Raw genomic sequence first — 23863 nt, 5'->3', positions numbered from 1 at the left:
AACCCGCGGTTCAGCCCGCGCTTCCTTCTTCAACCCTCTGGGCAAACCTGGGACTAGCGTGTAGGGGAGCTCCCAGCCCGCGGTACCAGGCGGAGTAGGGAGACGGTGGGACTACAACTCCCAGGCTGCCCCGGGAGCAAGGCGGGGGAGGGGGCGAGCGGGAGGGGCCTGAGGTTGGGGCGGGGGGGCAGGGAAATCCCGCCCCACTGCGCAGCAGCGGCGACACAAAGCCTGACTTTACAACCTCCGAGAAAGTGGAAGTAAGAAGGCTTAGGTGGGCAGGCAGGACGAGAGAAAGAACGAGAGGAGGGAAAGCCGCGTAGGTGGGAGTGGAACAGAGCGAGGGTCGAGGGGGGACCCTCGCCCGTGGAGATGAGGGTGGGCTTTCAGAACTAGTCACCCCTCGCACCCCGCCCCTCCCCTCCCCTCCCGCGTTGGGGTCCGCACGGTGCCCTGCCTCAGAGCCCGGCTCCGCCCCGCCCGGAAGGGGGAGCCCGGCCGTCGGCTGGCTCCGGGTGGGCCGGCTGGCTGCGCCGAGGCTTCCTAGCCTGAGTGCGGAACGAGTGCGCGGGGCGGCGGGGCGGCGGGGCGGCGCGGCAGCCGCGGACTGAGGAGGGGTTGTGAGTGAAACCGCGCGGCGCGGCGGACGAGTTAGGGCCGGGGCGAGGGAAGCTGTGGCTCCCGACTGAGACAGGGGAGTAGTGTCGGGCTGAGGCGAGGTGAGGCGCGGCGTGCCTCGGGAGGGTTTCCCTTGCCCCGAGGGGGGTGGCCGCGGAGGCCAGTGGGGAGGCGGGCGGTGGCGCAGCGCCGGGGAAGGGTGCAGCTCGCGGAGTGCCGAGCCCGGTGCTGGCGGAGAGACGGGGGCGCCCCCCCTCCCCACAGGAGGGGCCTCGCGCTCCTCCGCCATCCTTCCCCCGCTTGGCGGGCTTGCCTTTTCAGTGGGTGCTGCGGGAGCTGCCGGCCCGTGGCGCCCGGGCCAGATAAGGGCGAACTGCGGGGCCGCCGCCCCCGGGGCGGGCAGGCCGGGGGCGGGCCGCGAGTAAGGCGGGGCGGCGGCGAGGCTGCGGGCGTCTGTAGGGAGGCGGAGCGCGGAGAGCCGAGTGGGGCAGGCGGCGAGCGGGTGGCCCGGCATCCCGCCTCGCTGCTCCGCTTGGCGCCGCCGGCCCACGCCGCAGTGTGTTTTGTGGACGGCGCCTTCCCAGACAGCCCGGTAGAGCCCAGCTCAGCGCCCGGCCGCCTTCGACGCGATGTTCCGCCGGAGCCTGAATCGTTTTGTAAGTACACTCGTTGCGGCTCCGCTCGTGCCGGTTTGCTTGCTCGTCAGTCCTTTCGCCAGGTCCCTCAGCAATTTTCTGAGGGGTTAGTTCCACCTCTGGGAGACGCCACCAGCCCTCTTCTTCTTTTTCACCGAAACACGGTGCCCCGGCGGCCGGCGAGGTGAGGCAGGTCCGGCTCTCCAGGTATCCCGCCGTCGCCCCCAGGACAATTGGACCCGGGCTTCCCGGAGCTGTTTCAAACTCTGCCTGAGACCGGGGTCGCCCTCGGGCTGGGTGGTGGGGGACTCGTGGGGGCGGCCGACCCGGGGACCCCTTAGTTTGCCAATTAGTCGAAGATGGCGTTTTATTCTCAGGGAGGTTGCTTTCTTTTGTTTCCTCTGCCACAAGCAAATGGAGGTAAACCTAGACCTGTCACCGTGGCCCAAAAGAAGAGCTGGGGGCTGAGGGAGCCTGAGGCTAGGGCCAGACTCAGCCTTGCCCGGGGCGCAGCCAGCGGGCGGCTGCTGACCAGAGGCGGGGCAAACTTTGGAGACCCAGCCTACAAAGCTCACCTTTTAGGGTGTTTGAAAGGCGAGCGTGATTGTCAGGGTGGGCTGGGTGGGTGTGCAGCCGGGAGGAGGCTGCACCGCCACTGCCCATGCTGCCGATCGCTGGTCTGAAGCCTCGCGGAGGACTGAGCACTTTAGACCTTGAACCTATGGGAGAAGGCAGACTGCGACTGGACTCCTCCGTGCATGTTTCCCCCCTTCAGAATCCCCAGAAAAGGGAATTTCATTTTCATTGGAGTTTGGCATAGGGAAAATCGCTTTCCTGCTACTGACTTTTTCGAGTAACCTGTTTACTCCTAGAGGGTACCTTAAGAATGGAGCAAAACAGGGCCATTTATGTCTATGCTGCTATTTGTAGCAACTTCCTTAATTGCAAGAGGAGGTGTCGGGAATAGGATTTTATTTCTGCCAATGATGTGAAAGGTTTCATCTGCAAATTTTGCTTTTTCTGTAGTTAGGGAAAAGGGTTGAATGCTAAGTGCTTCCCTCCACCTGTCTTACGAAATGCATCTTTTGAGAACTTGTCCGTTTGTAAGTACACTCTTGAAGTTATTCCTAATCAAAGCATTACTAACAATTTTCAGACATCGGATCAATTTGTTCTCATTTTTTATTCATTGGAAACTTTCAGAAATGTACACTGGCTAAAAGTAATACTTGCACATCCCTTTTTAGGATATTATCACAATAGTGCTATATTAATGGTTTTCTAAATGTTGACCTCATCCAGAAACATGCAGTATGAAATTGGAACAGATAATTACCTGTGGCATAGAGCAATAGAGGTTGTACATATCAATCATCTTGAAATCCGTAGGCGATGGATTGTACTGATAGCTTTGCTGAAGCAAGTGACTAAAATTGGTTTCTCACATTGAGCCTTAGAATGCAAAAGAGTATTGTTCTTCATAGCTCTGTTTCACATAGATTTTTGTGATCTTGGAGTGTCGTTTGGGGGTGACAAAAAGGGAAAGGTGACAATGAGAGCTAATTGTAGTATTTAGGAAAAGGATCATCTTTTCACGTGGTACTCTTATGGTGGAAAACAACTGGGCTCTGAATCATAATAAAATCCTTAGCTTAAATTAAGATGTTGAAATCCTCGTTTTGTTTTTTTTTTTTTTTAAGGATTTGAATATTTGAAAGTGAACAACTCAAGTATAGATCTAAAAGCCCATTTGCTTTTCTTTTGCGAAGTGATCTGCACAGAGTCTAGTAATTAAGCCGTGCTGGCCCAGCAAGCCAGGGCATGCAGTAGAATTTGCAGCAGTTGTTGAGGTGCCAGCCTGCAGGTTTGAGGCCAGTACTTTGCATCCCCTACCAAGATCTCAGCAGAGAATCACTTTTGCTAATACTGAAATGAGCTTTGACCTCATTGTTTCAGCTGGAATGTTCAGCTGTTCACATTTTCCTGCACAGCCATGACTGTGGTAAGTATGGGGAATTTGTACCAGTGCAGTAAGCTGGAAGATTCTTAGGAGTTGTGTCTGAACCCTAGGCCCAGGGCAAGGAATTAATCTGCATACCGTTGGACTGAATGTGAAAAATACTATCAAATACTTATTGCTAAAAATGGCTTCAAAATTTCGTTGGGGGCAGTTTTTTGATCTCTTAGATCAGTAAACCATGCTGTTCTCATCTTTTGCCTGAAAAATTCTTTGAGGGGCACTTCCATTTAAATTACTAGAAGGCTAGAATTAAAGATTTGGGTGGAACTTTGAGACTTGCACAGCAATATAGATGTAGTCAAGGTTGGGAGCTGTCTTATGATTGTTTTAATATTTTAGAAATAGAGCTATGAATTCATTTCAAAATCAGTTGTGTTTTTTGGTGTACATATATGTGTCTGAAATTGGTTTTGATTGTGAAATAAATTACAGTGGTGTTGATTGTAGTTGTTGGTCATTGAAAACTAGACTACATATTAGAGAAGTGCTTTCTTTATATTTTAAACTTGAAGTGGTAAGAATGTCTTAGGATTCTTAGAAGCATCATCTTCTGTAGCTCAGTTGTGTTTGCTGAATCATTTTGAAATGCCATTTATTTTTCGAGTTCTCCAATTTCAAGCTAAAAGAAAATAGTGATTCACTGTATTTTTTAAAGAAGTGGTCTTCTTTGCCATTAATAATTGTGTTCCTTTCTTTCTGATGAATTATGACTTTCCTTTTGACAGTTTTGAGGTGGAAAGAAATTGGTGGATTTGGTTTAGCATTTTAGGGTTGGGGCATGTAGACAGTGTCCTAAAGGAGTTAAGAGTTGGATGTCTCTGAGTGCAATAAAAGCACCGCCTGTTCTCACTCAATATCTCCATTAATACAGTAAATAAATAATAATAGGTCTGTGTACAATTTATTTTCTTCTAAGGTCTATTTAATCAGAAGTCTGGACTAGTTGAGATTTAAGGGTCATGGACTTTTATGTTATTCTGTCTTGTTTTATTCTTAATGCAATTCCTAGTGATTATAGTAACATGTTCTTTTGGGTTTAAAGGTTTACTGAGAGTCTAAAAACAATTCCCCCTCTTTTTGGCTTATTTAATTATTTTATGCTAAAGATTTAAAATAAGAGATTTCTTGATAAAGTAGATTGGGGGCTTGGCCAAGAGGACATTGTTCATTTAGCTTGTCAGAGAGTGATATTTAACAGGTATGCATTTTTAGACCTTTGATATATGAAAGTTTAATTGTGAGTGTGAAATACTGGAGTACATTTGAATCTCTGATTCTAGGAGCCCTCAAACTGCTTTGGTTTCATAAAACATGCAGCAAGGAATCATAATATCACACAGAAAATGCCCAGGACTAGAAAGAAATTAGTCTGCCTAAGGAAGGATGGAAATTTAAAATAAGACTAAATAATACAAAATAAGAATTAATGAAATAGGTAGCTAATTTATTGCTTTGAGTCCAAGGCAAGGCTAGTCTAATGAAGCAATATGTGGAGGCAATTAAGAAAATAATTCAGGTAATTGCTTTTTTTTTTTCCAGGAGCAAGAAAGTTTTTAGTTTTCCCCCTACATCATCAGAGTAATTAAACTTTTTTTCTGTTTCACTTTACTAATAACCCTGGCCTGACATTGACGAGTGGGAAAATATTATCTTTATTTTACTGTGTTTAGAAATATATCTGCATGTATGTATTGCAATATTTTTACATTTGCATGACTATTACAAATGGTCTGTGCATCTTGGCTCCCACATGGCTGTTCATAGAGGTCTAGATTTAATAGTTGACCATACTTAAAAGCAGCTTTTTAATCATATTGTGTTATAATTGCCTTTTAACTTGTGTGGCTCCCTAGACTAGTCTTTCTCAACATGGAGAGAATTGGAACTGAGGCCCTAGGACATGCATCGTAAGTAATAAATTAACTTTTTTCCTATGCAGGTGGAGTTAAGGAACCCTAAATTGAGAAAGGCTGTCCTAGACCGGGACAGTTCACAGTATGTTCTTATCTCCTAGTACAGTGCCTGGTCCCCAGTAGGTGTTCATTAAAATATTTTTTGAAAGAACAACTTTATATGTATCACATAAATAATAACCTTTACTTATAGATACTGATTATTGTAAACCCGCCCTTATGCAGAATGAGTGAAGGATGAAGAGTTCTTGTTAGTTGGGGTATACCATGTACATCACTAGTTTTCTAAGAATTAGAATAAATACATCTAATGCCGAAGCTATTCTGACCATAGTATAATCTGTCTTTTTTTCTTCTTTCTTTTCTTTTTTGTGATTTTTTTTTATGGGAATTTGATGATGCAATTATAGAGGCTGAGAAGTCCCAGGATTTGCCATCTGCATAAGCCCAGCCATAAAATATACCTTTTTTTTTTTTGAGACAGTCTCACTCTTGTCACCCAGGCTGGAGTGCAATGGCACGATCTCGGCTCACTGCAACCTCTGCCTTCTGGGGTCAAGCGATTCTCCTGCCTCAGCCTCCATAGTAGATGGGATTACAGGCACCTGTCACCATGCCTGGCTAATTTTTTTGTATTTTTTAGTGGAGACAGGGTTTCACCATGTTGGCAAGGCTAGTCTCGAACTCCTGACCTCAGGTGATTTGCCTAACCTCGGCATCCCAAAGTGCTGGGATTAGAGGCATGAGCCAGCACGCCCAGCCTCTTTCTTAGATGATTAAGGCATTGTATGGTTTTGCAGAGCATTATTTCATTCAACAAGTACCTACTATGTTCTGGGCACTGTAGTAAATTCTGGGGATATAGATGAGCAAGACAGACCAAGTTCCTGTCTTTATGAGCTGTAATTATCACATACACAACTATAGATATAGAGAGCATGTTAACTGTATTGCATCGAATACACGTGTGACATACCATGAAATTTGATCTTTATGAATAAGTTACTATTACATACTTATCATTTTTCTTTCTATCAAAAATTGATTGTACAATATTAGTTATTTTCTGGTTGTTTGGATGCCAGATAAAAAGGAGTTGATTACATTTGTCTCCTTCCATCTGATCTATGTATGGCAAACTGCTCTTTTGCAGATAGATGCTAGGCTGACCCTGTGCAAGGTGGGAAACCTATTTAGAAATGAATCACTATAACTTGAAATAAATGTTTACACAAATGAAAGCAGGTTTTGTCTTTTTTTTTCCCATCTACCTTTTACTGACTAAGCAACATAAAACTCTGAATGTGTCCTGAGTAGTACCTTCTGTAAGGGTTTCCTGTTTGTTCCTTTTGTTTATGCTTCTTGCTAATAATTCAGCCCTTTAGTGAGTAATATTGAGTGCCTATGTACCAGGTAGTTTCCAATGTTCCTAATGAACTTTTAGCTGAATTGAGATTTGGGCAGGTGAAGCTGGCCATTTTTATGTTGATGCAACTGTCGAAATGAGCTTGTTTTCTCAGCAAAGCTGCCAGTTGACCACCTGCTGGGCAGGGGGTTCTAAGAGGTCAAGGATGGCCAGTGACCCCTGACAGAACCATAACTAACCTCCCTGTGTCTGCATGATGTACAAAGAACTAGCCCACTGAGTGAAATCAAATCCTGGTTTGTTGAGTGATGGAAAACATCATCAAGGCTAACTGCTTGTCTAACATGGTGGGTCAGTTCTTTCAGAGGATGAATGCATGGGATACAAAAACATACTAGTTTTTTCTTCAAGGTGGTGGAAGTATTGTACATCTATAGTGCTTTATACAGATGAACCTTTTACATCTGTAATCCTCAAGACTGAGAGTTTTTCTGGTTAGGTGGAGGGAGGTTCTGGGCTTCCAAAAGTAAATTAGGTTCTGGGCTTCCAAAAGTGAATTAGGTTCTGGCTCTTGAGTTTATTTCCTTCACTTAACATTTACCTTCTTGGCCTGGTATAAGGGTAGATTAGTGATTGTAAAGCAAACATATTGGCACAACTGCAGCATATGTTAAGACTGCTGCAGCTTAATGATGAATGAGTGCTCAGCACTGCAGATATGGGCACAGGATGCCCTGTGCCAGCACATTGGCAGACAGCCCCTCTATTACTGCAGTGTATGGATGGATTGCTGGTTTGGCAGACTTCTTGATAATAGAAGATGTGATTTACAAATGATAATGGACCATGGATATCCAGAATTAGAAGGTTAACGTGTATTTGTGAAGTAGAAATCATTGATTTCTTGCCCCATATTTATTGAATGGAATATGGGAGGATTGGTGAGGCCTACCCTGTTCTAGCAGATATCATCATTTGTCTTTTAGATGTCTCTATTATATGTTATAAAGTATTAATGTGGCAATGTTTTCCTAGTCCCTTTCTCTTTACCAAGGTGTTGGAAAAATCAGAAGTGTTCTTGAAAATGATCTTGCAGTTAGCACAGCATCAGGTAAATAATAGATGTTCAATTAATACTTTAATTGTTTTGAGCTGAATTGGTGACATAGCCTGAGTCAGTAATAACAGATGAAAAATGATCAGTTGAGGAAGCAGCCACCAAGAAGCTTATGCATTTCAGACTGGGCTATAGATAAGAGCAGAGCACTGAAAATAATTTCCTTTTCAGTGGACAAAAATACTACACTAATTATATTTTATTTTTTGAGATGGAGTCTTGCTCTGTCACCCAGGCTAGAGTGCAGTCGTGTGGTCTCTACTCACTGCAACCTCCCCCTCTCTATTTCAAGCAATTCTGCCTCAGCCTCCCGAGTAGCTGGGATTACAGGCACCTGCCACCATGCCTGGCTAATTGTGTGTGTGTGTGTGTGTGTGTGTGTGTGTGTGTGTGTGTTTAGTAGACATGGGGATTCACCATGTTGGCCAGACTGGTCTTGAACTTCTGACCTCATGTGAGGCCTTGGCCTCCCAAAGTTCTGGCCTCCCAAAATGCTGGGATTACAGGTGTGAGCCAACATGCCCAGCCACTATACTTTTTTTAAATGAGAAAAAATAATAATTACGTGCCTACTTAAAAAGTAATCAGAAAAAGGTTGTTGTTTACTTAAGACTTTTCTCTGTCTGCTAGAAAGAAAATCTTTAAACCCTCTTCCTTTCTTGGCCACTCATAGAACACTATAGTTTAAATATTGTACAAACTAAAATTGTGAGCAAATTCATATTCTCATTAAGTACAGTTGATAGGCTTATGTTTTCTGTTGCCACCAGCACATCAAATCTATTTTGAAAACCAAAGCTTCAGTGTTAATTCTCCAAGAGCTATGAATCATTTGACTTACCTTTGTAAGTGTCCATTATTTGGATTCAGGAGACCTCTTAGTATTTGGTGCTGGAAATAGAAGGTACTTTCCTTTGTTTGCACCCAGTCAGCATCGGCTGGATGGGTACCTGTAGAAAGAAGATAGAGCAAACCAGAAGAACTGCTGAGTTTGAGGGATTTGGAAGCAGTTGCGTTGTGAAATGAGCTTCAACCTTGTTTAAAAGAGTACAAGTTCTGCCATTTACTACCTAGCTTGAGAAATTGGGAACTGAAGGCTGTAGTTCATATACAACAAAGTGTTTCTCAAAATGTGGTCTTTGGACCACTTACATAAAAATAATCTTGGGGCTGGGTGTGGTGGCTCATGCCTGTAATCTCAGCACTTTGGGAGGCAGAGGTGGGTGGATCACTTGAGGTCAGGAATCCAAGACCAGCCTGACTAACATGGTGAAACCCCATCTCTACTAAAAATACAAAATTAGCTGGGAGTGGTAGCCCAGGCCTATAATCCCAGCTACTTGGGAGGCTGAGGCAGGAGAATCCTTTGAACCTAGGAGGCAGAGGTTGCAGTGAGCTGAGATTGCACCATTGCACTCCAGCCTGGGCCACAAGAGTAAAACTTCGTCTCAAAAAAAAAAAAAAAAAAAAAATTCTTGGATGCTTTGTATAAATACAGATTCCTGGGCTTTGAACTTACTGAATCCAAGTCTTGGGTGATAGGCCCCAAGAAACTGTTTTTAACAAGCATTCCAAGTGGTTCTTAGGCTTACTAAAATTTGAGAACAACCATGTATGATACAGTAAACACAAATATTTATTTTCTGGGCATACTCTCTGTTTACCTTTTTGGACTTCAGTTTCTTCATCGATAGAATAGGAATAATACCTATTTCACAAGATTGTTGAAAAAAATGTTTGATAGGCTATTCAACACTATACCAATTGTGTCAGAAGTCCTTAAAACCATCCTAGGTTTTATGATTCACTGGCAGAACTCAGTACATAGAGACACTCTGGGATGTGATTTATTGTAGCAAAAGGATACAGAGCAAAGTCAGTAATGGGAAAAGGCTCACTGCAGCCAAGTCTGGAGGAAACCATGTGCAGGCTTCCGGTCCTTTTTCATTGAAGTCACACAGGTCATGCTTAATTCCTCCAGCAACAAACTTTAACAACTTGTGTGAAATGTCTGCTAGGGAAGCTCATTAGAGATTCAGTACCCAGGGTGTTTATTGGGAGCTGGTCACATAGGTACCCTCTATCTGATACACAGCAAAATTCCAGACCCCAAAAAGGAAAGCAGATATTCAGTGTAAACCCTATTGTTTACACAGCTTAAGTAGAGTGAGCCACTCTTATCAGTTAGGGTGATGGGAACCCTCCCAAAATCCGAGTCCCCAGGCATCAGCAGAGGACTAACCTTGCAAACAGGCCTTACGAAGAGTAGCAGTGTCAGGCCCGCTATGTTAAGTATTTCTATCACACAAATATTATGAAACACTGGTATTTTTTCAGTGCAAGGAAATGTTTTGTCCAACATCATTAAACTAATCAGCAGTAGAGCTGAGACAGACTCCCAGCAATCACACCTTTTCATTGCTGCCCATAGCCATGCTTCTAGATTATGGGTCATTCCTTTTCATACTGTCATTGAAAGCACTCACTGTTTGTCACTTGCAGCAGAAGAGCAGCCTGCCGGTGGTAAATTGATGCACCCAGTGGGGGAGCCAGGAAGTATTGATGTTTCTGCCAGTTTAGCGTCAACACTTGCTGGTTTCCTCTCTGGAGCATCACCAAGTTCGTGGATTTTCATTTTTCCTGACTTTTGGACTTTTGTTACTGCCCCCATTCATTTGCTCATAGTCTTAACATTTATTTGCATCATCACCTCATCCCATTACATACCTTTTGGGTAACACAATTTCCAAACAGTAGGCATACTGCAATATTTTGTCAAAGAAGACTATATAGGGAAAAAAAACACTAAAAAAAAAATTCTGGGCAATGAATTTTATGGCAATATTTACAAATACTGGTTTATATCCTGAATTGTCTTTTGAGTTTCATAGTCGTGGAAAACCCTAGGGATATCTCTGGTTATTTGGAGTTTCAACCATTTTTACTGTTATAAAGGAATATTAACTGTTCTTTTATGATTGGAGTAAGGAATAAATAAGGAAATCATACTTAATGGTGCAGTAATCCCACATATCAACACAGGGAGTAGAAGCCAGGAGGGAATTGCCACAAATAAGTAACAGCTGGGGAGAGCAGATTATGTAAGCTACACCTGTTGTGTAAGCAGTGGGGATGTTCTTTAAGCTTCACAATTAATGTATTTTGCAGTAATATGGATTAAGTGATGATAGTGTAGTGTACAATTTACTCTCGTTTCTTTTCTGAAAACATTCATGTGAATCACAGCTTTCTTGGAACACTCATGCCCTATTTGGTGCTGTAGAGGTGTGTAAAGTAAAGCCTTGCTCACCAGTAGCTTGCAGTTTGGTAGAAGAGATAGAAGACAAGCACAAAGGACCAACCTCCACACAAGGCCAGTAGGTCACCAGTGCCATCCTTTTGAAGGCCATACACAGTAAGTGCAGTAGGCATGCAGAAGGAGATACTGGCTCTCTGGTTTCATTTCCTGGGGAGAGCTTTATGGAGGAAGTAGCCTGTCAACTGGGCCTTTGGACACCCAAAGGGCTGAAGGTCCTGAGATTTTAGGGATGGGCAGTCTTTCTACAGGAGGAAACAATTACCTGAGCAATGGTGGAGGGTCATTGTTTAGCACTTAAAGCATGGGAACCAGTCCATTTAGAGAGCATATGTGCCATTCCCAAATGAGTTTGAGCTGTTACCAAAAAAAAGTGTAACAGGTGGGGCACAGTGGCTCACGCCTGTAATCCTAGCACTTTGGGAGGTTGAGGCAGGTGGATCATTTGAGGTCAGGAGTTCAAAACCAGGATGGCCAACATGGTGAAACCCCGTCTCTACTAAAAATACAAAAATTAGCTGAGTGTGGAGGATGCCTGTAATCCTAGCTACTTGGGAGGCTGAGACAGGAGAATCATTTGAGCCGGGGAGGTGGAGGTTGCAGTGAGCAGAGATGGCACTATTGTACTCCAGCCTGGGAGACAGAGCAAGACTCTGTCTCAAAAAAAACCAAAAAGTGTAACAGATGACCATAGATTCAGTGGCTTATAAACAACAGAAATTTATTTCTCACAATTTTGGAACTTAGAAGTCCAAGATCAGGATGCCAGCATGGTTGGGTTCTGGTGAGGGGGCCTTCAAGTTGCAAATTTGTGACTTATTGTATCTTCATGTGGCAGAGAGTGAGATGAACTTTCTAGGTCACTGATCCCATTTATGAGGGCTCCAAAACATGGCATAATCACCTGTCAAATGCCTTGCCTCCTTGTACCATCACCTTGGAAGTTAGGATTTCCACATAAGAATTTTAGGAAAACACGAATATCCTGTCCATGACACATCACAAAGACCAAAACCTTGATCTTCAATGCCTTATGTTTGCTGTAGTGTTTTTGATTTTAAAAAAGGAGAGGCTAAAGACGCGTATTACGTGGCTTTAGGTCTCTGTAACAATAGCTATAGGAATCTTCCCATACATAGATACTCTTTTCTGAAACCCATGCTCCAGTGAATTTATGTCATTTATATATATATATATATTTTTTTTGTTGTTGTTGTTGTTGTTGTTGAGACAGAACCTTGCTCTGTTGCCTAGGCTGGAGTGCAGTGTGGTGTGATCTTGGCTTGCTGCAACCTCCGCCTCCCCGGTTCAGGTGATTCTCCTGCTTCAGCCTCCTGAGTAGCTGAGACTACAGGCGTTTGCTACCACACCTGGCTCTTTTTTTTTTTTTTTTTTCGAGTCAGAGTCTCACTCTGTCACCAGGCACAAGGCTGAAATGTATTGGTGCGATCTTGGCTCACTGTAACCTCTGCCTCCCGGGTTCAAGCAATTCTCCTGCCTCAGCCTCCCAAGTAGCTGGGACTACAGGCATGCGCCACCATGCCCAGCTAATTTTTGTATTTTTTTTAGTAGAGACAGGGTTTCACCATGTTGGCCAGGATGGACTTGGTCTCTTGACCTCATGACCCACCTGCCTTGGCCTCCCAAAGTGCTGGGATTACAGGCGTGAGCCACTGCGCCCGGCCTCATTTTTGTATCTTTAGTATAGATGGGGTTTTGCCATGTTGACAAGTCTGGTCTTGAACTCCTGACCTCAAGTGATCCACCTGACTCGGCCTCCTAAAGTGCTGGGATTACTGGCATGAGCTACCATGCCTGGCCTGATTTGGTGCTGGGACAGTAAGGTAGAGACCAGGATGAAATATACATTTGAGGTAATATATTATACTACTTCCTATATTATTATAGGACTGCTTACTTAGTTACCCTGCTTAAATTATGGGTGCCCATCTCTGGGAACTTTTACTACACGGGGGAGACAGGACGGTAGTTTTATTGTCTTGAGTACTAGTGGTCATTTATTTTAAAAGCTGGAAATCAGGCCTTTGTTCAGGAGCACATTCCTTACCAACATATTTGTATTTCACTGCTATTAGATAATATGGCTTTTGATGGACTTTCAGATCTGACTGCATCATTCTGACTTACCAGAACATGAATTGCATCTCATTTCCTCTGTATTAGTCTATTTTCATACTGCTATAAAGGATTCCCTGTTTAATAAATGGTGTTGGGAAAACTGGCTAGCCATGTGCAGAAAGCAGAAACTGGACCCCTTCCTAACACCTTACACTAAAATTAACTCCAGACGGATTAAAGACTTAAACATAAGACCTGGCACCATAAAAACCCTAGAAGAAAATCTAGGCAAAACCATTCAGGACATAGGAGTAGGCAAGGACTTCATGACCAAAACACCAAAAGCATTGGCAACAAAAGCCAAAATAGACAAATGGGACCTAATCAAACTCCACAGCTTCTGCAGGGCAAAAGAAACAGTCACTAGAGTGAATCGGCAACCAACAGAATGGGAAAAAAATTTTTGCAGTTTACCCATCTGACAAAGGGCTGATATCCAGAATTTACAAAGAACTCAAACAGATTTACAGGAAAAAAACAAACAAGCCCATTCAAAAATGGGCAAAAGATATGAACAGACACTTTACAAAAGAAGACATACATGAGGCCAACAAACATATGAAAAAATGCTCATCATCACTGGTCATTAGAGAGATGCAAATCAAAACCACATTGAGATACCATCTCACGCCAGTTAGAATGGCGATCATTAAAAAATCTGGAGACAACAGATGCTGGAGAGGATGTGGAGAAATAGGAACACTGTTACACTGTTGGTGGGAGTGTAAATTAGTTCAACCATTGTGGAAGACAGTGTGGCGATTCCTCAAGGCCTTAGAAATAGAAATTCCATTTGACCCAGCAATCCCATTACTGGGTTTATATCCAAAGGACTATAAATCGTTCTACTATAAGGACACATGCACACGAATGTTCATTGTAGCACTGTTTACAATGGCAAAGACCTGGAACCAACTCAAATGCCCATTGATGATAGACTGGATTGGGAAAATGTGGCACATATACACCATGGAATATTATGCAGCAATCAAAAATGATGACTTTGTGTCCTTTGTAGGGACATGGATGAATCTGGAGAACATCATTCTCAGCAAACTGACACAAGAACAGAAAATGAAATACTGCATATTCTCACTCATAGGCGGGTGAGGAAAAATGAGAACACATGGACACAGGGAAGGGGATACTGCACACTGGGGTCTATTGGGGGGAATAGGGGAGGGACAGTGGGGGGGAGCTGGGGAGGGATAGTCTGGGGAGAAATGCCAAATGTGGGTGAAGGTGAGGAAGGCAGCAAAGCACACTGCCATGTGTGTACCTATGCAACTATCTTGCACGTTCTGCACGTGTACACCAAAACCTAAAATGCAATAAAAAAAAAACCTGCCTGAGATTGGATAATTTATAAAGGAAAGAGATTTAATTGACTCATGGTTCCACGTGGCTGGGGAGGCCTCAGGAAACTTACAATCATGGCAGATGGCAAAGAGGAAGCAAGGCACCTTCTTCACAAGGAGGCAGGAAGAAGTGCCGAGCAAATAGGGAAGAGCCACTTATAAAACCGTCAGATTCCGTGAGACTCACTGTCACAACACCATGGAGAAAACTGCCTCCATGATTCAGTTGCCTCCACCTAGTCTCTCCCTTGACACTTGGGTATGATGGGGATTATAATTCAAGATGAGATTTGGGTGGGGACACAAAGCCTAATCATAGCACCCTCATAACTAGTTCATCATGACAGCATGCTCAGTCAGTGCCGCTTTTCTTTATCATCATGAGTGCTACCCTCGTCCAAGTCATCAGCATCTCTTCTCTTTCATATTTGTTCTTCCTCCAGTTTTCCTCTGTTCAGTAAATGGCACTGTCTCCCACCCAGTGGCTCAAGCTAAAAACCTAGCAGTCATGCTTAATACTAACCTTTCGCTTCACATTTGTCAGAGAATCCAATAGGTTCTATTTCTGAAAGTGCTCCCACATCTATCCACCTTTCTTCATGCCCACACCTACCACCATTCAAGTTCAAGCTACTGCGTCACTTACCTGGATCTTTGCAGTCGATGATTTTATTACCCACTTTTACCCTCTCCTTTCCATCTTCCACACAGCTCCAGAGGGATCTTTTACAAATGCACACCAGGAGGCTTTCATTGACTTTTCACTGATTTCTGGATACATTGCTGGTATTGTTCTTACTGTTTCTCACTTTCTTTTATTCACTTTTAAAAATTGAGATAATTCACATAACATAAAATTCACTGCTTTAAAGTATACATTTAAGTGGATTTAAATTTACTATGCTGTGTAACTATCGCAGCTGTTGAATTCCAGCATATTTCCACTATCTCAAAAAGAAACCCTGTACCTGTTAGCTCTTAGTCCCAATCTTCTACCCTTCAGCCCTTGGCAACCACCAATCTGCTTTCTTATCTCTGGATCGCCAGTGGAATCATACAATATGTGTTCCTTTGTGACTGAATTCTTTGGTTTAGCATAGTAATATTTTCAAGATTTGTTCATGTTGTAGCATGTATCAGTATCAGTACTTCAGTACTTCATTTCCTTTTTTTTTGAGATGGAGTCTCTCTCACCCAGGCTGGAGTGCAGTGGTATGATCTCAGCTCACTGCAACCTATGCCTCCTGGGTTTAAGCGATTCTCACGCCTCAGCCTCTCCAGTAGCTTGGACTACAGGCATGCACCACCATACTCGACTAATTTTTGTATTTTTAGTAGAGACGGGGTTGCACTATGTTGGCCAGGCAGGTCTTAAACTGACCTAGGGTCATCTGCCTAGCTTGGCCTCCCAAAGTGCTGGGATTATATGCGTGAGCCACTGTGCCTGGCCTCATTTCTTTTGAAGGCAGAGAAATATTCCATTGTATGGAGAGAGCACATTTTATTTATTTGTTCATCAGCTGATGGTCATTTGGGTTGTTTGCATTTTTTGACTTTTGTGAAAAATGTTTCTTTGAACATTTTTGTACTTTGTTTTTTAAAATGTTTTATTTTTTTATTGAGACAGAGTCTGATTCTGTCGCCCAGGCTGGAGTGCAGTGACGCGATCATGGCTCACTGTAGCCTCTGCCTCCTTGGTTCAAGCAATTCTGCCTCAGCCTCCAGAGTAGCTGGGACAACAGTCATGTACCACAACACCTGGCTATTTTTAGTAGAGACTGGATTTCACTATGTTGGCCAGACTTCTCTCGTACTCTTGGCCTTAGATTATCCACCCACCTCAGCCTCCCAAAGTGTTGGGATTACAGGTGTGAGCCACTGTGCCTGGCAAACTTTTGTCCTCTTTACAGTGGATGTGTTTTTACTTGATTATATATTAGTGGAATTGCTGGATCATATGGTAATTGTATGTTTAAACTTTTGAGGAACTACCCAACTGCTGTTTTCATTTCTTCCTCACTTAAATAACTAGTCTGTGTGTGTGTGTGTTGAGACGAAGTCTCACTCTGTTGCCCAGGCTATAGTACCATGAGCTCTGCTCACTGCAACCTGTGCCTCCTGTGTTCAAGCCATTCTCCTCCCTCAGCCTCCCGAGTAGCTGGGATTACAGGCTTCCGCCACCATGTGGCTAACTTTGTATTTTTAGTAGAGATGGGGTTTCACCATGTTGGCCAGGCTGGTCTTGAATGCCTATCCTCAGTTGATCCACCTACCTCGGACTCCCAGAGTGCTGGGATTATAGGCATGAGCCACCGTTCCCAGCCGTGTGTGTGTTTTTTTTTTTGAGACAGAGTCTTACTCTGTCTCCCCAGCTGGAATGCCAGTGGTGTGATCCTGGCTTACTGCCATGTCTGCCTCCCGGGTCCAAGTGATACTTGTGCCTCAGCCTCCTGAGTAGCTGGAATTACAGGCATGTGCCACTACACCTGGCTAATTTAAAAAATTTTTTAGTAGAGAAGGGGTTTTGCCATGTTGGCTAGGCTGGTCGTGAACTCCCGACCTGAGGTGATCCGCCCTCCTCAGCCTCCCAGACTGCTGGGATTACAGGTGTGAGCCACAGCACCCGGCCAATAACTAGTATTTTTAATTGTTAAAAAAACCACATAAAACTTACCACCTTTTTAAAAAGTGCAGAGTAGTGCAAATTATATTCACATTTTATGTAACAGATCTCTAGAACATTTTCATCTTGCAAAACTAAAACTCCATACACATTAAACAACAGCTCCCCACTTCATGCAGTATTTGTCTTTTTGTGACTGGCTTATTTCACTTAGCATAATGTCCTCCAGGATCTCCATGTTGTAGCATTCTGAGAGGATTTTCTTCTTTTTTTTTTTAGACGTAGTTTTGCTCTGTCTCACAGGCTGGAGTGAAATGGCGCTTTCTTGGTTCACTGTAACCTCCACCACCTGGGTTCAAGCAATTCTGCCTCAGCCTCTTGAGTAGCTGGGATTATAGGTGCCTGCCACCATGCCTGGCTAATTTTTGTATTTTTTTTTAATTTTTTTTTTCCTTTGTTTCAACAGTTCTCTGGTTCGTCATAATTTTTGTATTTTTAGTAGAGATGGGGTTTTGCCATGTTAGCAAGGCTGGTCTGGAACTCCTTACTTCAGGTGACCCACCTGCCTCGGCTTGGCAAATTGCTGGGATTACAGGCATGAGCCACTGTGCCTGGCCTGATTTTCTTCCTTTTTAAGGCTGGGTTGCATTTCATGCATATAGATATATTATGTTTGTCTATTAATCTGTAGCTAGTCATTTAGGTTGCTTCTACCTCTTTGTTATTGTGAATAATGCTGCTATGAACTTCAGTGGGCAGGTATCTCTCCTCGAGATTATGCTTTCAGTTATTTGGATATATACCCAGAAATGAGACTACTGTGTCATATGGTAATTTTGTGTTTAATATTTTGAGGAACCTCTATACTGTTTTCAACAGTGGCTACATCATTTTACATTCCCATTAAGGGTTCCAGTTTCTCCACATACTCACCAACAGTTGCTATATTTTTTATAGTAGCTGTCTTTTTTTTTTGAGATGGAGCCTCGCTCTGCTGTCTAGGCTGAAGTGTGGTGGTACAATCTCTGCTCACTGCAACCTCTGCTTCCCAGGTTCAAGCGATTATCCTGCCTCAGCCTCCTGAGTAGCTGGGATTACAGGTGTGTACCACCATGCCTGGGTAATTTTTGTCTTTTTAGTAGAGACTGGGTTTCACTGTGTTGGCCAGGCTGACCTTGAACTCCTGACCTCAAGTGATTGCCTTGGTCTCCCATGTGCTGGGATTACAGGAGGTAGCCACCGCTCCCAACCTATAGTAAGTAGCTGTCTTAATGGGTGTGAGGTTACATCTCACTGTGATTTTGATTTGCATTTCTTGGATGATTAGTGATGTTGAGCATCATTTCCGATGTTTTTTGACCATTTGTATGTCATCTTTTGAGAATGTCTACTTAAGTCCTTTACCCATTTTGGTGGCAGGGGGATTATTTCCTTTTTTGCTGTTGCTCAGTTGTAGGAGTTATTTATGTATTCTGGATAATACTTCCTTATGAAATAGATGATTTGCAGATGTTTTCCCACATTCCATAGGTTGTCTTTTCATTGTGACCATTACTTACTTTGATGAATAGAAGTTTTAAAGTTTGATGTAGTCTCATATGTCTGTTTTTGCTTTCGTTGCTTGTGCTTTTAATGTCATTTCCATGAAATCATTGTCAAATACAAATGTCATGAGTCTTTTCTCCTCCGTTTTCTTCTAGGAGTTGCATATTTTTTAGTTGATAGTTTATAAGTCTTAGACATGTAGGTCTTTAATCAACTTTGAGTTAATTTTTATATGTGGTATAAGGTAAGGGTCCAACTTTATTCTTTTGTATGTTGATGTGCAGTTTTCCTAGCACCATTATTTGAAGACTCTATCAGCATCATAAGACAGGGTAAGAAAAAAGAAAAGATTCTCTTTTCCCCACTGAGTGGTTTTGGCACTCTTGTTAAAGATCATTTGACCATGTACGTGAGAGTTTACTTCTGTGATATTTATTTTACTCTGTTTCCCTGTGTGTCTGTGTTTATGCCAATGCTGCATGGTTTTAATTACTTTGATTACAAATTGTTTTGTAATATGTTTTGAAATCAGGAGTTGCAAGACCCCCAACTTTGCTCTTTTTCAACATTGCTTTGGCTATTTGGGGTTTCTTAAGATTCCATATGGATTTTATGATGGATTTTTTTTTCTGCAAAAAACCTTCTTCATTTTTTGTGTTCCATCTGCCACAGGACCATTGTATATACTATATATTCCTGGTACACTTCTCTCCTGTAGTCAATTGTCTCAACTCTTACTCATTTCTCAGAGCTCAGCTTAATTATCACTCCCCTAAGGAAACTGTTCCTGATCCTTCCCTCAGATGATACCAGGTTCTCATGTTACTATGAACGTGTCCTTCATATTCTTTTTGTAGTTGACTTTACATTTGCATACTGTATTTGTTTGCTAACTTATTTAATATCTAGCTTTCCTCTGTATAGTATGCTCCATGAAGGTAAGAACTGTGACTATTTTTTTGCTCTTTGCTATAACCCTAATGCCTCACTGCCTGACATAATGTGTGCTCATTAAATGTTTGCTGAATGAATGAAATATGATTTCTCTTTGCATTTCTAATCTTATTTCTCATTTATAATTACAGACTTGTAGAGCCTGACAGAGATCAAAGACTAAATGATGTCCAGTCTTTTTTTTTTTTTTTTTAAGACAGTCTTACTCTGTCTCCCAGGCTGGAATACAGTGGCGTGATCTCAGCTCACTGCAACCTCTACCTCCTGGGTTCAAGCGATACTCTTGCCCAAGCCTCCCGAGTAGCTGGGATAACAGGTGTGTGCTACCACTTCCAGCTAATTTTTGTATGGTTAGTAGAGACAGGGTTTCACCATGGCTAGGCTGGTGTCGAACTCCTGACCTCAGGTTATCTGCCTGCCTCGGCCTCACAAAGTATTGAGATTCCAGGTGTGAGCCACTGCGTCTGGCCACATGTTGTGTTTTATAATACATACTTTATATCTTTTTTATTATGATTTTAGTTATTTAATATTCTGTGATATAATGAAGTAACTCTAAAAGCTTCACTGTTTTCATAAACATTTACAGCGTTGACTTTCTTAATTTGCTATTATATTTTCAAAATACTTAATGTACTCCTAAAATATGTACAACTATTATATATCAATTAAAAATACTTCTATATAAATACGAAATGAAGTGTTTATTAATCAAGTATTTTTTTCTTCTTTTTTTTTGAGATAGTCTTGCTCTGTCACCTTGGCTGGAGTGTAGTGGCTCACTGTAATTTCTACCTCCCAGGTTCAAATGATTCTCGTGTCTCAGCCTCTCGAGTAGCTGAGACTACAGACGTGCACCGCCATGCCCAGCTAACTTTTGTATTTTTAGTAGAGACGGGGTTTCAACATGTTGACCAGGCTGGTCTCAAACTCCTGGCCTCATTTGTTCCTCCTGCTTCGGCCTCCCAAAGTGATGGTATTATAGGTGTGAGCCACTATGCCCAGTAATTTTTAAGTCCTTTTGCTAACTTTTTGTCTAGGTGTTTTTCAAATTCTTGTTTCAAATTTTGTTTTTAAACAGCTTTATTGAGGGACAAGTACTTTTAATGTTATTTTTTTTTTTTAGTTTATTGCAACTTTAAGGGGTACCAGATATTCAGCAATGATAGTAGTGCCTCATTTAAGTCCTATTGCACAAAGATGGAGCTAATCTTAACACTTTACATGGGTCAGAATTTGAATTTTTTAAAAAATCTTTTTAAAAATTTTACTTTTAGTGTAGGAATTTGTTTTGTTAGGATATCTGTGTGCAGAAATAATTAAGTCAGAGCCTTGAATTGCTGATCCATGATTTCAATGATTTGTTGCATGTTTATGGAGTTGTTAATAGTTGTAAGTTGTTTTTCTTTGCCTTTTAATCATAATAATGACAGCAAAAACTAGAATGGTAAGTTCTAGGAACTGTTTTAAGTGCTGTGTAAGCATGACTTTATTATACACATTTGGTTATTAGGATTCTCCAGAGAAACAGAACCAGTTGGACATATACAGGAAGTGATCTGTCATAAGGAATTGGCTCATGGGTTTATGTAGCTTGACAAGACCCAAGATCTGCAGTCAGCAAGTTGGAGACCCAGGAGACCTGGTGGTGTAAGTTCCAGTCTGAAGCCTGATCAGTTCAAGACTCAGGAATAGCCACTATTCAATTCTGAAGGCAGGAAAATGCAGAAGTATTCCTTAGTCAAGGGAAGGGAAAGGGCAGCCTTTTTGTTCTACTCAGGCCTTACACTTACTGAATGAGGCCCACCAACATTATGGAGAGCAATCTGCTTTACTAAGTCTTCTGATTCAAATGTTAATCTCATCTAGAAGAAACACCTTGGCAGACACATTTAGAATAATGCTTGGCCAAATACCTGTGCATGCTGTGGCCTAGTCGATACATAAAATTAACTGTCACACTTATGTCCCAGGATCATGTGAAGATTAATGAACAAATCTAAACTGTCTATAGGTCAGTCAGGAATGACAGACTCTACTATAAATAATTGTAGTTTGTTAGACTCCCCTTCTGTAAAATAAAGGGCTTGGGCTGCTAGACGGTCTATAAGGCTTAGTGAATCCTAGAACTACTAGAGGACCTTAGAGGCCATTTAGGAGTCCAACATCTTCATTATAGCCAGGAAAATGGTCAGAGAATGGGTAAGTTTCCAAGATTATTCAGTGAATTGGGATTTCAGAAATATGGAATTTTAGGGTCAGTTCTATTGCCCTTGTTCTCAGTTTCCTCATCTGTGAAATGCAAGGGCTCCTGGGATGATTATATCTAACTTCTCTTCCAGCTTTATAATTCTGTACTATATGTGTAGGCTTCAGAGTCTAGGAGTGAGCAGTCTTTCGACTGTTTACTGTTGGGTTTTTATCTGTTTTGCTCTTTGGGTCTCCATCTCTTGATTGCACATTTGACGGTACTCTGCCCGAAATTTCAGTTTCCCTTTTAATAGTAATAAGTTTGAACTGAATTTTATACATTTTGGATGTAACAGGGACAAATTTTAGGAAGTACTGTTTATAGGCTTTTAATAGTGGTTATACTGTTTAGTTTTACACTAATCTGAATGATTGAGGATCAAATGTAGACCCATGACCTGGTTAGTACTATGCTATAGAATTAATTAAACTCAAATCTAATTATATTAATCTCTTAGCTAAAAGCACTAATGGAGGAGAGGATTTTTGTTGATGCTGGAATATTATGGGCAAGCTTCCTGGGAATCAGCACCACTGTCTTTGCCAGTGGTCACCTGCCATTATTTTTCAAAAGCACTCTTGCTCATCTCTACTCATGAATACAGTTAATTAGTTGCAGAATGTTAGATAGAGTAGCAGCCTTTGGGTAGGCTGAATGACAGCTGCTAGGAGATGATAGGAGGCAATAAGTAGGCAATTCATGTGTATATACTTGAGAACAAGTAGTAATTTGGTCAAGCTGAATTGGGTGCCATGTTTGTTATAGCCAATGATTCAATCTAAGGCTGAGAGCCTTAGCAAGGTAGCAGTTTCAGAAATTGAATCTGTAAATAAAATCGATTTTAAAAGTCATAATCATTTGTTAGGTTAGACCCTAGACCTCGATGAAAAGTATCTGGAGAACATATATCCCTGTTTTGAAATTTCAGGCAGTGCAGTTAAAATATTCCTGTAAAAATTCAGACATATTACTTATTAAAAATACTAATGAAGGCAATGCAATCAAAATAAAATCATATGCAATCAAATCAGAAAACTTAATGGATTTATAGAGTCCATGTTTGAAATTAATGATTTTAAATAGTCATGAAATTGATGTTGCATTAACAAGTATCTGTTTAGTTCCTAATACATACCTCACATTGTGGAAGTTTTTTGAGGTATGGGGATGGGAACTTCTTTGTTATGGTGCTTCCACTAATGAGCAGCATAACCTTGGAAAAATCACTTCCTTTTAAAAGAAACTGTCATTTAAAATTATAATTTCATCTTCAAAACACTAAAGCTTTGTGGTTATTTTTGTTGCAGGTATCTTCTAAGATACTTTGCTTTCTCCTTTTAATATTTTTTGGTAGCTTTTGATAAACAAGTTCTTAATTTCAATGTAGTTAAATTTTTCTGTCTTTTTCTTTATGGCTAGTGCTTTGTATATCTTGTTTAAGCAATCCTTCCCTGTGCCAAAGTTGGGAAGCTAGTCTCCTGTTTCTTTTTTCTAAAACTTTTAACATTTTGCAAATCATTTTTTGAGCCTCACTTTTCAGGTCTTTAGAATGCATATGTGGAACTAGATGTTCCCTAACAATTGTTCTGTTCTCTTACTCCTTGACAATATGACCTGAAGTAAATATCAGATATGTGACTGTGTTTTCAAAGTATGCAGTATTCTTTTTTTCCCCACAGTCTCTCTCTGTTCCCAGGCTGGAGTGCAGTGGCGCAACTTCGACTCACTGCAACCAACCCCCACCTCCCAGGTTCAAGCAATTCTCCTGCCTCAGCTTCCTGAGTAGCTGGGATTACAGGCGCCTGCCACCATGCCCAGCTAATTTTTGTGTGTGTGTGTGTTTTTTTTTTTTTTTTTTTAAGTGGAGATGGAGTTTCACCAGGCTGGTCTCGAACTCCTTATCTCAGGTAATTCGCCTGCCTCAGCCTCCCAAAGTGCTGGGATTACAGGCGTGAGCCATAGTTTTTTTTTTAAATGCAGTGTATGTTGTATAAAGAGGAGCTTGTGT

At 42.0% G+C, this 23863-nt stretch overlaps 1 protein-coding gene across 8 annotated transcripts in view; it reads left to right on the top strand.

The window, feature by feature from the left end:
- Window positions 1-233: 233 nt before the first annotated feature.
- Window positions 234-23863, top strand: part of ATP11C (ATPase phospholipid transporting 11C (ATP11C blood group)) — a 212635-nt gene continuing 189005 nt past the window's right edge. For 3 of the 8 annotated variants that reach the window (XM_078362673.1, XM_078362676.1, XM_035289140.3), the window contains exon 1: window positions 1091-1274. In XM_078362673.1, coding sequence (XP_078218799.1) covers window positions 1248-1274 — 27 coding nt within the window. In that variant the 5' untranslated portion in view covers window positions 1091-1247. Of the gene's footprint in view, window positions 1275-23863 lie in introns of all 8 variants that reach the window. The other 5 variants (XM_054251233.2, XM_054251232.2, XM_035289143.3 and 2 more) reach the window with 3 other exon arrangements.

Source organism: Callithrix jacchus, chromosome X, assembly GCF_049354715.1.
Source record: "Callithrix jacchus isolate 240 chromosome X, calJac240_pri, whole genome shotgun sequence".
Classification (NCBI taxonomy): Eukaryota; Metazoa; Chordata; class Mammalia; order Primates; family Cebidae; genus Callithrix; species Callithrix jacchus.
Note: the sequence above shows the minus strand (reverse complement) of the source record. Positions and strands in the feature narration are given on the sequence as shown.